This window comes from Nothobranchius furzeri, chromosome 3 (assembly GCF_043380555.1).
Source record: "Nothobranchius furzeri strain GRZ-AD chromosome 3, NfurGRZ-RIMD1, whole genome shotgun sequence".
Taxonomy (NCBI): domain Eukaryota; kingdom Metazoa; phylum Chordata; class Actinopteri; order Cyprinodontiformes; family Nothobranchiidae; genus Nothobranchius; species Nothobranchius furzeri.
In genome coordinates this window covers 64,382,887-64,399,908 of record NC_091743.1, presented here as the reverse complement: position 1 = coordinate 64,399,908, position 17,022 = coordinate 64,382,887, and the positions used below count along the sequence as shown (strand labels likewise).

General features: G+C 44.3%; 1 protein-coding gene across 3 annotated transcripts in view; it reads right to left on the bottom strand.

Annotated features, from left to right (window-relative positions):
* The window catches only part of kaznb (kazrin, periplakin interacting protein b), a 155,999-nt gene extending 144,682 nt beyond the window's left edge, over nucleotides 1-11,317 (bottom strand). For 2 of the 3 annotated variants that reach the window (XR_008558964.2, XM_054730140.2), the window contains exons 1-2: nucleotides 11,040-11,317; nucleotides 10,838-10,935 (exon numbers count right to left, since the gene is read on the bottom strand). Coding sequence is in view for 2 of the 3 variants with exons in the window: in XM_054730140.2 (XP_054586115.2) it covers nucleotides 10,838-10,913 (76 nt within the window). In the remaining variant the exon portion in view is untranslated. The remainder of the gene's footprint in view (nucleotides 1-10,837; nucleotides 10,936-11,039) is intronic. The other variant, XM_015959008.3, reaches the window with a different exon arrangement.
* Between the last annotated feature and the right edge of the window lie 5,705 nt (nucleotides 11,318-17,022).

Sequence of the window (17,022 nt, the reverse complement as noted above, 5' to 3'; positions counted from 1 at the left end):
GATTAAACCTCTGAGCAAGCGTCAGTTACGATTAATTGTTCAAAAGGGAGGGAGAACTTTATTTTGTGAATGGGAGAAAGAACTTTCTTCATCTGTTCAAAAACTACACACTTCTTAGAATCTCCACAACTGTGTGGCAAAATTATTACAAAATAACCGTTTTCCTCTTGCCTAGTTATCGATCTTGCTACTCTGTGATTAACATGTCAGTAGTAAACTGTAGTAATCCAATAGTTACATCTTACGTAGGAAACCATCAAAGGTGAGATTCCATAGAAAATATGAAATCAATTTGATGGATCTTTGAGTATCACCTCAAACAGAAGAAACAGAACTTTTTATTGCAGGGATTAGGTAACACTTCATAATAACCCAGAGTCAAGAGAGAGAGAGAGAGAGAGAGAGAGAGAGGGAGAGAGAGAGAGAGAGAGAGAGAGAGAGAGAGAGAGAGAGAGAGAGAGAGAGAGAGAGAGAGAGAGAGAGAGAGAGAGAGAGAGAGAGAGAGAGAGAGAGAGAAGTTTTAAAGTTTAAGAAGATTTATTTCTGAACAATTTAAAACAAGGCTAACTAACTCTAAACAATATGTGATGAATGGATCTAAGTGTGAATGAGGCAAGATGGATGGTGTAAGGAATGGCAGAACTCTTGTTCCCAAAGAAGCATTAGTTCTGTGTGGGAGCAAATGTTGTTGCTCTAAACTACAGTTGGAGTTTCAAAAACCACATTCAGACGCTATCTTGCCGTTCTACCCTTGCGGAGACCTCCGTTGTAGATCCAGAATGTCAGGTCCTTGGACCCTCCTTTGGTACCAGAGCCGGTGAAACAGCGTATGGTATGACAGACTAGTCTTGGGATTGCCTCCAGGTAAGCGACAGATGATTGACAGCATCACCGGGACCCTGAAGGGTTAGTGAGTTCAGCTTTTACTCTGAAGGAGCGTTGCATCAGTTGTAGCTTGCAACCGGTTTTATTTTCCAGCTTATCAAGGTTCTTTGTGGTTAAAAAGTTACGAGTGGCCGGCTCAAAACTAGAGAACGTTGAACTGAGTTAAGGGTGACGTGGGAATTAGTTTTATAATTCGGATGTTTTGATTTATAGTCGAATCAGAATTTGACACCTAAATAAACATCGCACAGACCTCGCCACGTGTCAGAAAGGAAAGCTCTGATTGGAGAGAAAAAGGAATGTGTCATGTGGTTTTAACATTACGCGTGATCAGTCTAGTGCTTCTGTACCAAGTTCATTCTTACACAAAACTACTGATTACAGTATTATAATATCAAGTAATTAATATTGTCATTTCACAGATTGATTTAACATTGAGCTTTACATGATTATTTGGACTAACAAAGTTATTTGATTATTTAATAAAGTTCTTCTGATCTTCTCTTGAGCTGTAAGGGGACTAGTTTTTTCAATACATTTGCTATGAGTCGTTCTGTGGAAAAAAAAGCTCTGGCATTCCTGTTTCATAAATTTGGAGAGGGTGTCAGAAAATGGCAGGAGTTGGAGTCTTACTCATGATCGTTCATTATATTTTAACACCTCACCTGTAATTGGTTAACAGTGTGACTACCACTGCCTCCATTCTCTCTGCAAGTTTGATCTTTTATCTCCACAAATGACACAAGCCTGAAGGAGTTCTGCTGTGCTGTGGAGCTGCTAATGCTAACAGTTAGCTTCTACTGCCCAGGACGTGCTCTGCTCTCTCCTGGATGCCAAATCAACAACAGCCTTCCCTGTTGTGAGCCAAGACAGACGAGTCCACGAATGCAAATTTTCAGAGTGACATAGATCTGAGTGGCTTTTCGACATTTAGCCTGCATGTGAAACTCAGAGTCACTATTTGAAAAATAAGTAAATAGCAATTTCTCAGTGAAATTGATCTTTGATTTTAGGATTTTTTTTTGTATCTCAAGCTTTAACGGGTTAATTTGGTTTATCGGGAATTATGCAGCTGATCTGACTGTGGAGGCTGCTGTTGTCAACAAGGATTTAGTGGCACATAAAAGATGATCAAATCCAATAAGGAGACAAAGAGGATCTAAATTAGACTTTAATTGATTGACCAAGTATTTTCATTCCCTCTTGGACCTCTTGCACCATCAGTTGGATAAATTATGCAAGACAGATTATATAAAGCAATTTAAGAAGCACATAAAATAAATTCAGCAGCACTGCAGATGTTTGCTAACTGAATATTTTTGGCTTAGCAGTGACAGAAACTGAAGAAAAAGGACTACAACCTATTTAAAATGTATCTGGTATAAACCTTTCTTTCTAATGGGATTTGATAGCACACCTGCAGTGTCAGTCCTGTCAAAGATTCACCTCCCCCTGAATTAAAGTATTATCAGTCGACAGCTAGGGACCCTTGAGTCCTGTAGGGATGACAACACTGGCTATAATCCAGCTCCTTGACCTCCCTTAGCAGAGACATGCGGATGACTCCACACAAGAGGGAGGATGACAACATTCAGATTTATAGCTTCTGAGTAGTGGACGTGTTCTGTGCGCCAGAAACCTGTTCTCACATCACTGTGGTCCACCGGAGCAGGACAGAGACTACCGTGCTCTTGGGGAACTGCCGTTTAGGCACAAAGGAGCAGAGGCTGAGCTTGCAGGGATTTGTGCAAACGCAGTGATAGAACAAGTATATTTTTCTCTCATAGTTGCTAAGCCTCAAAAATCTTTTGTTGCCGCAAGTTTAAGGGTGAAAAGTTGGGAAAAGTGTTGCAGAAATTAAAAGCTGAGCCACCCAGGACTGCAAGGAGGTAATGAGCTCAGAAGTGCTCTCAAACACAAAAAGGCTTCTGCCATTTTTATCATGGGAAAATTAAAGTTTTAACAATAAGACTAGGCTTTACAAAAATACAACAAAGGAATTATTCAAAAGTGACTGAAAATCAGACATCAGTTATTGTAAAATTATTCATTTTTCTACCAGACGTTCCTCCTAACTGACACCACCATAAATCTGGGCAGCCATGACCCGATTAAACAGAATTTGCACTAGGCTGATAGTACACACACACATCGGACCAAGCTCTTTTGAGGCTTTCCATGATGAAACACGGACTAAATGTGCTGAATCAAAGTGGGAACGAGTCATATTTATGCTCAACACATTTCAAAACATGGTTCTAATCTTTACTTTCTCAAATTGACGACTTTTAATTAGGTTTCCTCTGCAGAATAGAAGCATCTCAAGACGAATGTTGAATCTACTGGCCTATAAATGTTCTCACATAGTAAACCCCGAATAAAATCTGATTGAGAAACATTTATTCTATGAACTGAAACCTTATTTTACAAAATTCCAGCTTCCAGGATGGAAACATTCAGAGGAATACCCTGTCTGTGCACTTTTTCTCACACTACACTAAACTGGCTGCACACAACTGCAATGCAGAAGAATTCTACCCACGTGTGAGCGGGAGGGTTGGTCGTGTGCTCTGAGACCTTGACTCTAAACCGGCTAACATACGTGTGTTTATATGTGCACAGGACTTTCATTTTGGTCATTGCTGCATGTGAGCATTTCCCCTGTGGGGGTCATCTGGTATGAAGGCATACTTACACTGCTCTGACTCATTCATCTGCGTTTAGTGGATAGATCCCTAGTCTGGATTCAGGGGGGATGTCTGTGTGGATTTAGTACTCGAGGCTTGTGGCGAACGTAAATCAGCCTCTGCTAGCATCAGTGACACTCTCCTGCAGAAGAAATAATAAATCTGGATATCTTTAAACCGAATTAGGAAGTTGCTTTAACCTCAATTAAACATAAATCACCTGTTAAAGGGAAACAGTGCAGGTTTATTTGTTGCTTTTAGCACACGCTAGAGTCCGTTGTTAATTCAGTGTTGTTAAACTGAAAGTGAAACTCTTCTCCTTGCTGAGCGATCATGTTTTTAAACACCTTAATCTAAGCAGACTGCAGTATTAGCATGTCAGCTAAACGTTTACTAACAATGACATGGACCGGCCCGTTACTCTGAAGTTGCAAGTGTGATATTCTGGCCACAAAGGGTAGTGGGGGTCTGAGTGACATTTCATTATTCCTGTAGAGGCTCAAGACGTTACTGGCTCAAGAAAATGATTTAAAAATTTGAAAAAGTTTTATTGTATGCCTTTACATCAGCAAAAAGCAGCTGTTGATTATTTTGTTTTCATAAAATAATAATTGGCTCTTTTCCAAAACCTACTCTTTAATTGAAAATGGGCACACAAAAGTCTTATAGAAATGTAAACATCCACTCAATATTGATTCTGGTGCATGGACTTAGCAAAATGGGTTGTTGAAGCTGCGCCTGCTGGATTCTGACCCCCTGCTCTTTCTGTCCCCAGCAGACAGTGCCCTCCAGCTCACCACGTCTTTTTTCAGCCATTAGAAAAGCAGCTTTTAATCTTTTTATATACCTGTCTCCATCCTGATGGGAATCATTTAGCTTCATTTTTAGATCCAAAGTCAAAAGGCAACACCACTTTAACCTTGAGTGGGTTCTTCAAAGCACTTTAAAACACGTTTTTACTTACTTATTCACCCTGCACCTTCGGTCTGATGCTTGCATCTGATGTGATTCTTATTCTCACTCAAACATCAAAAGGCTTGCTGGAGCCACAGTCTCTCATCTGTGGCTGGGCTGAAGATTGAGGAAAATGGGATGTTTAATGTTTGACTTCTGAGGACCATTCAGCTATTTTAACTTAGACACATTTTTGTAATTAATAAAACAATTTAAATAATTCCAAAACTATGCAAAGATCTAACAGCATGTAAACCTTTGGCTGGTTGTTGATAATTGAACTCAAATCTACCAACTGGGAAACAAGTGATGAACAAGTAAGTTATAGATAAATATCCTTCTGATAAATCCTAATAAAGGATTGTGTTGTGTTTTTATAGATTGATACAGAATATTCTGAGAGACTGTTTTAATCATTAGTAATCATTTCTGATATCAAACCATCCTTTATTCTTAATTCTTAATGTTGCTATAAATCCCTGTTTTGGTGGAACCTTAAAAATGTATTAAAGGAGATTTTCTTTAACCATTTATCATTCTTTCATGTTCTGTTATTTATGATGGTGTAACATCCCTGCTGGCCTCACGGTGCAATAAAATGTACTTAGCAAGAATCCAGCGTAACGCTGACGTAAACGTGGATTTATCTTTAACTTAGAAAAATGTTTAAGTGTGTATTTGTTGCAATTAAGCCTCTCACTTACTCGTTTTTTCTATACATTTGCAGTGGTCTCTAGCATGAATGAATGCCTCATGAGTTGTTTTTTGCAGGAATAGGCTCTGGTAGTCTTGTTTCGCGGGGTGGAGGTTAGCCGGAGGGGGTGGTACAGAAAATTTGGAGTTTCTCATTGGTATTCATGATATTCTGACGCTTCGTCTCTGATTGGCTAACCGCAATGTGACTCTTCCACTGCCTCTATTTGCTCTGCAACGTTGATGCTTTATCTCCACCAATAACACAAGCCCGTAGGCCCCATTTTATACTGACTGAAGTTCTCTACTCTCTTCTGGACGTTAACCCAACAAAAGCCTTCTCTGTCGTGAGACCCTTATCCACCCGACCCGGATAAGCAGCTGAAAACAGATGGGTGGATGTTTTGAAATCTGAAATCTGAGCTCACCTGGACTCTGATGACAGGACTAATTACATAAGTTTAACATTCTTACAGAGGTTGGTTCAGGATTAGGGTAATTAATGTAATTAATACATTTCAAGTGACTTTATCATGTTGATGAAAAAACATAAACATATCAATATCAAGTGCATGATATATGACTGTTTGCTCTTGGTCTGATGATTTATAAAGACTTTGAGAAAATCATTCATGCTTTTATTTCTAGTAGGTTGGACTACTGCAATGGTCTCCTAACTGGTCTTCCCAAAAAAGCTGTGAAGTAACTGCAGCTTGTTCAGAATGCTGCTGCTAGAGTCTTATCAAGAACTATGAGAACGGAGCACATTGTTCCTGTTCTTAGATCCCTACAATAGTTACCAGTAAACCACAGAATACAGGTTCTTTTCAAAAAATTAGCATATCGTGATGAAGTTCATTATTGTCTGTAATGTACTGATAAACATGAGACTTTCATATATATTAGATTCATTACACACAACTGAAGTAGTTCAAGCCTTTTATTGTTTCTAATATTGATGATTTTGTCATACAGCTCATGAAATCCCAAAATTCCTATCTCAAATAATTAGCATATTTCATCCGAACAATAAAAGAAAAGTGTTTTTAATACAAAAAAAGTCAACCTTCAAATAATTATGTTCAGTTATGCACTCAAGACTTGGTCGGGAATCCTTTAGCAGAAATGACTGCTTCAATGCGGCGTGGCATGGAGGCAATCAGCCTGTGGCACTGCTGAGGTGTTATGGAGGCCCAGGATGCTTCGATAGTGGCCTTAAGCTCATCCAGAGTGTTGGGTCTTGCGTCGCTCAGCTTTCTCTTCACAGTATCCCACAGATTCTCTATGGGGTTCAGGTCAGGAGAGTTGGCAGGCCAATTGAGCACAGTAATACCATGGTCAGTAAAGCATTTACCAGTGGTTTTGGCACTGTGAGCAGGTGCCAGGTCGTGCTGAAAAATGAAATCTTCATCTCCATAAAGCTTTTCAGCAGATGGAAGCATGAAGTGCTCCAAAATCTCCTGATAGCTAGCTGCATTGACCCTGCCCTTGATAAAACACAGTGGACCAACACCAGCAGCTGACATGGCACCCCAGACCATCACTGGCTGTGGGTACTTGACACTGGACTTCAGGCATTTTGGCATTTCCCTCTGCCCAGTCTTCCTCCAGACTCTGGAACCTTGATTTCCGAATGACATGCAAAATTTGCTTTCATCTGAAAAAAGTACTTTGGACCACTGAGCAACAGTCCAGTGCTGCTTCTCTGTAGCCCAGGTCAGGCACTTCTGTCGCTGTTTCTGGTTCAAAAGTGGCTTGGCCTGGGGAATGCGGCACCTGTAGTCCATTTCCTGCACACGCAAGTACACGGTGGCTCTGGATGTTTCTACTCCAGACAGTCTACTGCTTCCGCAGGTCCCCCAAGGTCTGGAATCGGTCCTTCTCCACAATCATCCTCAGGGTCCGGTCACCTCTTCTCGTTGTGCAGTTTTTTCTGCCACACTGTTTCCTTCCCACAGACTTCCCACTGAGGAGCCTTGATACAGCACTCTGGGAACCGCCTATTCATTCAGAAATGTTTTTCTGTGTCTTACCCTCTTGCTTGAGGGTGATGGCCTTCTGGACAGTCAGGTCGACAGTCTTACCCATGATTGCGGTTTTGAGTAATGAACCAGGCTGGGAGTTTTTAAAAGCCTCAGGAATCTTTTGCAGGTGTTTAGAGTTAATTAGTTGATTCAGATATTAGGTTAATAGCTCATTTAGAGAAACTTTTCATGATATGCTAATTTTTTGAGATAGGAATTTTGGGTTTTCATGAGCTGTATGTATGCCCAAATCATCAATATTAGAAACAATAAAAGGCTTGAACTACTTCAGATGTGTGAAATGAATCTAATATATATGAAAGTCTAATGTTTATCAGTACATTACAGACAATAATGAACTTTATCACAATATGGAAATTTTTTGAGAAGGACCTGTAAATTTCGAAGTGCTCCTACTAGTTTATAAATCACTCAATGGCATGGAACCAAAATACTTGTCTTATCTCATTCCTGTATATGCACCCAATAGGACTCTGAGATCCTTAGGAAACAATCAGCTGGTAGAACCACAGGTCAGAACCAAACAGGGTGAAGATGGATATCAGCTCCCCCAGGACCTCAGATCTGCCCCAACCCTAGTATTGTTTAAAACAAAACTTAAAACCCTAATGTACTCATCAGCCTTTGAATGATTTTTTTCTTATGCTGCATCATCTCCACTGTAATCTGTGATGTAATTGCTGAACCTTAATTCTGCCATTTCCTTTTAGCTCTAAATTCTGTGTATATTTTTTATTTGTGTTCATGTTTGTTGTTGTACCATTTAATGCTAATTGTAACTAAGCACAATGAATCACCCCTGTGCTTGAAATGTGCTATGTAACGTACCAAAAGGGTCAATTTTCACCATCTACATTGACCAACATAGTGACCTTTCATCTACAGCATAAATCCACTTTCTATTTGGCCTTCTAAATCCAGAAGGTTCTGCTCAGTGCGTGTTGATATTCCACAAAGACAAAACATTCAAATAGACACTCTGTCCCAAGGCCCTACATTCTCTGCTTAGAAGCCAGCCAATATTCTTCACTCTGAGTAAGTGAAGAGTCCATGATTTTATAGTTATAATTTAAATAATCATATGTGATTAATGAACAAGATGTTTAAATCAAATGTTTGAATAATCTGTGCTTAAATCAATGAATTTGAAATTAATATTGTTCTTACAATGATCCATATATATCACAAATCACTGTGTTTGATTTAACAAGTTAATCATTGTTTACACTCATACACATTACAATAAGATACAGATTAAGGTTAATAGGCTCCTCACATAAGAGTTTTAAGACATTCTCATTCACAGTGTTAAAAACATCTTTGTATCTGCAAGGAGGAGTGGCTTTCTGAGGAATATTTTGGTAAAGCCTTCCAGACATGGCACATTCTGATTTGCCAAAAATTATAGTTTATTAAAACAGGATTTACTTCCCAATTAATTCAGTTTCCAGCTGACCCCCCCAATTTGGACAAATCGGGAAAGAAGCCTCTTTTGAAACCATCTCCTTTGACCTTAACTCAAAACCTTTCTGGAATGCTGCAAGTGATTACAGACACAACAGCTCTTTTCAGAGCTACTTCAACTCAGACATCCACCTTGGACACCTAACCTGCAGACCCCGGGTTGCATCTCATGGCCGGGGAAGCTGAACTCTGAGGAAGCTACTCTGAGTATTGTGGATTCGGCGTCCGGTGACCTCACCACTCTGACCGCAAACCTCCGGACCGCCAGGAGCAACTCATACAAGGGTATCGTAAGCCTGCATACTGGTGTCTGATGAGGTCTTTATCAATAACTAACTCTCTAATTTATGACAAACAAATTCTTTGACACCCAGATTTCACAATTTCTCTCAGATACAAAGAACGGTTGCTACAACATCTAGCTTCCATCACAACTCCTCACATCCACCACATCACATCTCCTTATTCATATCTTGTCATGTATAAATTGTTAGTTTAGGAAAAATAATTAAATTCATTTTATGAACTATATACTGACTCTGTCTGAATTAACACGAAGTGTGTTTATGGTCCCTGAATAAGCAAAGAACCTGAGAATCTTCTGATTAAACATTCAAAGATCAATCAGATTGGTATTTCATATTTGTATGGAATATCACATCTTATTGGTCATAATTAAATGTTTTCCACTACAGCAATATAAATAAAGCTGCCTTGCCTTAATATTGGATCTCTCTAATAAAACAAACCCCTAAAATCCATCTACTTTCTGAGAATGTTGCAAAGAGCGTTGACACACCCCCTCTCGTTTTAGCTCTTTACTCTCTGATCCTCTCTCCATAACTGACTCACCCACTCTATTCACCTTGTGTCTATATGAAAACATTACATTTATGCACTTGTGGCTGTTTGGATTTTGTTTTGCACATAAATCCTGAGAGCTCTTGTCTATAGTTGGACAGATAAAAAGGCAGCAAACAGATCAGCAGCACTCCACAAAAATAAAAAACTCTTCATTTTCTGATAAATGCTCCCAGCCCCAGGACCCTGCACACCTTTAACACAGGACCAAGCCTGCAGAAACATTCACACAACGTGCATTATTTATAAAAGGCTGATTTGATACAAAAGACAGGCATGAAGAACCCAGGCAGCTAGAATACTTCATGCAAACAATAAGTCCTGCTGCAGCCTCACCAGACAAACCAGAGGAGAAGAAAACGACAGCCATGTTTTCATTATAAGCTCCTCAATACGATGGGCTTTTGATTACAACACTTGCTTTGAAACTCCAATCAGACATTTTTGCTCTCCAGGTAGTGATGAGGAGAAACAGGAAATTAAAACCGATACAACTGTGGGAGCTCTAACAACGGCTTTATGGTAATGTTTGCTTTGGCTCGCTTTAATTTGTGCAGAAGCACTTTGACTTTATGACAGAGTGGAAACATTTAAAGTACGGACTGAATTCTCCCATTACCACTACATCAGGATGCAGCTCACGCTTAGATCCTGGAAAAAAAATCTATCTGCATATGTTTTTCCCACTTAGATGTATGTGTATTTCAATTTCTCCTAGAAATATTTGTATATGCATGAACACTATACCATGAGAGCCTCTGCAGGGTAAATATTGTACGTTGCATCAGTAAAAATGCAACATTTAAATCAAACAATTCAAGAAATTAAGATTTTTCTTACTTTATCAGAAGAAGGCTTCCAGTTTATGTAGAGCTCTTACTAAACAAAACTCATTTCATACAGCTGAGCCTCAGCTCAAAGTTTAACAAGTCCTGTCTGAAAATCTGAGTTCCTGCACCTCCTTCCTTTAAATTAAAATATTCAGACTTGCAGCATAACCACCAGTAACATCAACAATAATCAGGCTTTAAAGGAACAAAGAAAAAAAAGCAATAAATTGGATCCTTCCTCAGAAAATTATACTAACCCTGTAATTCTGCTCTTAAAATAAACCCTTTGATTTTCTCCAAACTGGTCGCAGCCGACCACGAGTGTTTAAAACATTTCAGCATCATCTAAATGAAAAAGAAAAGCCAAGGGTGGAGGTAAGTCTCTTTGGTCTATTTGTCAGGAGGCGGATCTACTCACTGGCTTGCATGAGCTGACCCTGGCGTCCGAACACCTGGGAGAATGTGGCTTGGCTGCAGGTGAGGGTGTCCTCCATGGCACTCCCACTTTTCCACACGCTGAGCAAGCGAAGTGAGATGAGAGAAGGTCAGGAACGCTGCGTCACACCAAGATAGAAAAAGGGAGGAAAAAAGAGGAAGCAAGAGAAAGAGGACATGCTTGCCTTCAGCTGGCTGGTGTGTGATGTCCAGTGATGACCGCTTTCTTCTGGAACCGTCCTCCTCCTCCTGATGCTGCTGCTGCGGTGTCTGAGGGGTGAAATACAGCTCTCCTCACTGCTGCTGCTCGCCTGAGAGGGGTGTGTTCCTGGCTGCCTGCTCGTCAGCATGTAAGTGGGTGCAAGGGAGAGAAAGTTCTCTGAATGTCTGCCTGTGAGAGCATTTTGGTGTGCAAATAGGAGAGAGGAAGAGCAGGTTGCAGAGGAAGAGGTAACAATGTGATGCTGAGTTTCATCTGTACAGTTCGACAATCCTCCACGCCTGGGAGGAAGGAAGAGAAAAAGGAAGGGGGGGTCTCCTGTAGGTAAAAGTCAATCCACGCCTCTGAATGGGACAGCACTGTAGTCCCTCCTCCCCTCCCTCTCCACAGCCCTCATTTGCTGTGCCTCAGCAGTAACATTTCTCTCTCCCTTACATCTCCATTACTCCCTCCATCCCCATCCCATCCAAATCTCCCTCGATCCATCGTAAAGCTCGGGCCACTGCCGGGATACAAGACTCCAGCAAACTCAAGTGCTTCATCTTCCCCTGAGTGCACAGGGGAAAAGAAAAAAAAAGTGGAAGGCTTGTATGGAAAGTGAAAGTAGGGCTGGTACAGCTGGTAGTTTCCAGAGGCATCATGAAAAGGAATGGTAAAAACATGCAGAGTATTGTGGCGTAGCAGAGCCAAGCAGCCTGCTCAGGGGGGCCGCAAAGACTTATGGGTAATGGGCCTTAAGTGTTAGTTATAGAGTTCTTCAGTGTTATCTTATGGTTTGACGTTATATTTTTGTGTTTCAATGGAAACCTGTTCTTTAATTATCCTTCAAGTTCTGTTGGTGTCAATATTTGGTGGTATTTGTTCATCACCATGATAGAGAAGGGGGTGCATGAGTTTGACCTGCCTGACATTAGATTGTTAACGAAAAAAGCAAGTGGTTGCAAGAGTTGTTAATAAACGGCTCCTCATTGTCAATCCATTTTTTACACTTGAGGTGTGCAATAAAGCTTCTCTCTCCAGTGACTCATTTCCTTTGATGTCACATTGGTGTCAGAAGTGGGATATGACCAATCTCAACATGGAGAGAGAGATAGAAGAACTGGAACGGATCATCCAAGAAAACTGCTGACTGCTGGGTGGAGACATAAGTGGAGACATGGGAACCCGTCGAAAGACTTCTGTTGAGAGACGGCCCCCTGGTGGATGAGGACAGTACACCTAGGCCACACTGTACCCTGGTGGCGACGGGGGTTGAATTCAGGCAGGCAGCGCCATCATCAAAATATGAGGAAACAAATCTCCAGACATCAGAGTGTGGCGCAGACAGGTTGTGCCAGACAGATTCGATACCTGTCCAGCGATGACGTACAGCGGGGCCGAAGACACCCACCAAGCTACCCAAGTGCAGTGGCGCGACACCCTTGGAACCTTTCCTCGCCCAGGTACGGCTGGCGTCATGGCACAGTGACTGGGAGGATGATGAAACTGCTACACATCTGGCACTGGCTCTGGAGGGAGCGTCCCTGCAAGTGCTCCTTGACCTAGCTCCAAGAGATCAGCGGGATGTTAAATCCCTGATGACAGCGTTAGAGTGGAGGTTTGGCAAACGCCTGTGTGCAGAGGAGAGCCGAGAGGAGTTGACCAACCGCTGCCGTAAAGAGGACGTGAGTCTGGGTACTTTTGCCACTGATGTGAGGTTCCATGCCCAACGGGGTTATCCTCAGTTCTCGATGGCGGCATGTGATGAACTAGCACTCCATGCCTTCCTCCAAGGCCTCACACCAGAACGCCTGTGACAACATGTTCGGCTGGCCAGACCCCACACTCTCATGGAAGCTCTCCAAGAAGCAGAGCAAGCAGAGAGGATCCTAATACGATGGCCCAATCCTGTACGAGCTCACAGCCCACCACAGCATGCCCGCCAAGCTGATGTTGCAGAGGAAGAGGAGACAGAAGGGGTGTTTCAAGCTCAGCCCACTATGGTGAGGAGAAGTCGAAGCACTCGGCGTGACCGCTGTTATCGGTGTGACGAGCCTGGTCACATAGCCCGACATTGCCCCGCACCAGCTCCAAAGGACAGAGGAACTTAGCCGTCGGGAAACGGCAGAGGAGTGGTTCTGTGAGGGGACAATCACTCCAAATCACTGCCCCTCCCCGCGGACAGTGCACTCTGGTTGGGTACCCAGGAAGGTTAAAAGGGCTGTACCTGAGTTGCAACATCGATGGACAGCCCTGCCGGGCGTTAGTAGACACGGGGTCCACCATCTCTTTGGTCCAATCTGGCCTCCTTCCGGGCACTTCAGGGCCATTCCCAGAGATCTGGTTGCCAACCGACATCCAGCTCACCACTGTGACAGGAGAAACAGCTGGAATGAAAGGGAGGAAAGAGCTGCTGGTGGAAGTACAGGGACAAGAACTGAGGCACGAGTTCTGGTTGGCCCAGATCCAGGAATCCTGCATCATTGGTCTGGATATGCTGATTCACTGGGGAGCAGTACTCGACTTGCCCCATTCGACTCTCACCCTGGAAACTCTGACGGTGGAACTCCAACAAGGTCAAAGAAAGAATAGACCAAGAGTGCGAAAGGCAAATGCCCAAATCGCCCTGACCCAGCCACCAGATCGGCTCCAGCCATCTCCTGGAACTGAGAGTGTATTGCCAGCAGCCCCATCAACGGAGACAGCAGAAGCCATTCGAGAGCTTTGGTGGCGAAGCTGTGAGGGCCTGGATCAAGTCCAAAGTGACCAAGTAAAGCTTCTGCTAGGCAGATATGTGGACATATTTGCTGCCAAAGATGAGGACTGTACCCAGACAGGTCTGGTGCAACACCCGATTGACACCGGCTCAGCAGCCCCTATCCGCCTGCGACCTCACCGGCTGGCAATGGCTAAGAGACAGGTGGCAGCAGAGATGGTTCAGCAGATGTTGAGCACCGGAATCATTGAGCAATCTGACAGCCCCTGTGCAGCGCCGGATGTCCTGGTCTGAAAGAAGTCGGGTGGATGGAGGTTTTGTGTGGACTACGTCACCTTAATGCAGTCACAAAGAAGGACTCTTACCCACTTCCCCGCATCGACGATGCATTGGATTACATCAGCGGCTCCAGCTGGTTTAGTTCCCTCGACCTACGCAGCGGATACTGGCAGGTGGAACTGCACCACGATGCAAGGCCCAAGACGGCAATCACCTTTGGACAAGGGCTGTGGTAGTTCCGGGTGATGCCGTTCGGACTGTGCAACGCTCCCGCAACGTTTGAACAACTCATGGAGAGGGTGCTAGTTGACATACCCAAATCCCGCTGTGTGGTGTACCTTGACGATCTGCTGGTACACACGGTGGACTTTGACCAAGCCCTGACTCATCTCCAGGAGGTCTTTGACACCATCCAAGGAGCTGGATTACGGCTGAAACCTGCTAAGTGTCACCTGCTGCAGAGGAAGACTGCATTCCTGGGTTATGTGGTCAGTGCTCAGGGAGTTGCGACAGATCCAGCAAAGGTGACTGCCGTACAGGATTGGCTCACCCCAGCTAACGTTCGGGAGTTACGCAGCTTCCTGGGGTTGGTGTCCTACTACCACCGGTTCGTCAAGGACTTTGCTTCAATCGCCAGCCCCCTCCACCGGCTTACCAACAAAGGGCAGCCCTTTCACTGGGACATTGCCTGTGCTGCTGCTTTTGACCAACTTAAGACCTCCCTCACACCAGCCCCTGTCCTAGCCTACCCTCAAGCACAGGTTTCCTTTGTAGTGGACACAGATGCCAGCAATGTGGGAGCAGTCCTTTCCCAAGCTGGACCTGGGGGAGAAAGAGTGGTGGCTTACTTCAGCCGGGCCCTGAGCCGGGAAGTAAAGAACTACTGTGTGACTCGACGAGAGCTGTTGGCAGTGTTGTTGGCAGTCCGACACTTCTGACCATACCTCCAGGGTAGCCAATTCCTGCTGCGCACTGATCATGCCAGGCTGACCTGGCTCTTGAATTTCAAACAACCAGAAGGCCAGGTGGCTCGATGGCTAGAGATCCTTCAGACCTACGACTTTGAGATCCAACATCGACCTGGTCAACAACACTCAGGCTCCTGGCAGGCTCCTGGCAGCAGCAATGACCTTTTGTGGCTACTGGTGCCACCGGCTCTTTATGCGCAGGTTCTCCAGAGCGTGCACGGCTCTGTGGGATCTGGTCACTTTGGAATCTCAAAGACACTGCGTCGCCTCAGAGGATGATTCTACTGGCTGGGGAAAAGACAAGATGTGGAACTGTACGTGCACTTTTGTGACCTGTGCACCTCCCAAAAAGGGCCACCTCAGCGATTGCATGCTCCCCTGCAACAGTATCTGGTGGGGGTTCCCATGGAGTGACTGGGGGTGGACATCCTTGGTCCTTTTCCCATCACCAAGGCTGGTAATTGCTACGTTCTTGTAGCAATGGACAACTTCACGAAGTGGCCCAAGGCATACACGGTACCAGATCAAACTGCCCACACAACTGCTGAGAAGTTGGTCGAGGAGATGTTCACCTGCTTTGGGGTCCCTGCTGAGCTCCACAGTGACCAGGGATGCAACTTTGAGGCCCAGGTGTTTGCGGAAGTCTGCCGGTTGCTTGGGGTGAAGAAAACCCAGACGACCCCTCTCCATCCACAGAGCGATGGACTGGTGGAGAGGTTCAACAGGACCTTGCCCACACAGCTGGCCATACTGGTTGATTGCCATCAGAGGGACTGGGTATCTTCCCTTGGTCCTCTGGGCCTACCGCACGGATGTGCAGGAGTCCAGCCAGTGCACACTGGCTGCTCTGATGCTTGGACGAGAGCTTAGGACCCCAGTGGGCCTGGTCTTTGGTGCCCCACCAGAGCCGGAGCTTACGGGGGCACGGAGACTGACTACTTTCAGAGACTCCAAGAGTGGCTGTGGGTGGTGCACGAGTTCACCCGGCAGGCACAAGCCAACTCTAACATGCACCAAAGGAGAGCATATGACAGCCAGTGTTGTGAACAGCCTTTTTCACATGGAGATAAGGTGTGGGTCTATTGTCCTGAGCATAAGAAAGGTGTGTCCCCCAAGCTTCGCAGCCACTGGCGGGGACCGGCAGAAGTGGTGGCTCACTTGTCCGATGTGGTATACTGGGTGCGCATGTCCCAGCGGGGACGCCTGGTGGTGCTGCATAAGGACAGGCTTGCTCCAAACCGGCCCCACGTCCCAGTGGCTGCTGGCAAGGGGGAGGACGGAGCCAGCCAGAGTCCACTGAGGGACTCAAGCACTAGATGCCCGACCCGACAGCGGCGCCGACCCGCTCATCTGAGGGACTTTGTTGTAGAAGATGGGGTTGTCGGGGACGACTAACCCCTCTGGTGGGGGCTATGTGGCGTAGCAGAGCCAACCAGCCTGCTCAGGGGGGCCGCAAAGACTTATGGGTAATGGGCCTTAACTGTTAGTTATAGACTTCTTCAGTGTTACCTTATGGTTTGACGTTTTATTTTTGTGTTACAATGGAAACCTGTTCTTTAATTATCCTTCAAGTTCTGTTGGTGTCAATATTTGGTGGTATTTGTTCATCACCATGATAGAGAAGGGGGTGCATGAGAATGACCTGCCTGACATTAGATTAACGAAAAAAGCAAGTGGTTGCAAGAGTTGTTAATGAACGGCTCCTCATTGTCAATCCATTTTTGACACTTGAGGTGTGCAAGAAAGCTTCTCTCTCCAGTGACTAATTTCTTTTGATGTCACAGTATAAAATAAAAATTAGATCCTATTTTGTGAAAACAGAAGCCTCAAGAAGTTCCTTCCCTTTGTGGTGGAGGGATCATGAAAAATGAGATGTGAGTAACGGCATCACTAAGGTGTAACAATAATGAATGATAGCAACAAAACAAGAAATTAGGACACCGTTCTCCAACGCTCTCTCCGGTGCAAAGTGTGCAGGGGTTGGCATGGAAACCAAACTAACATGG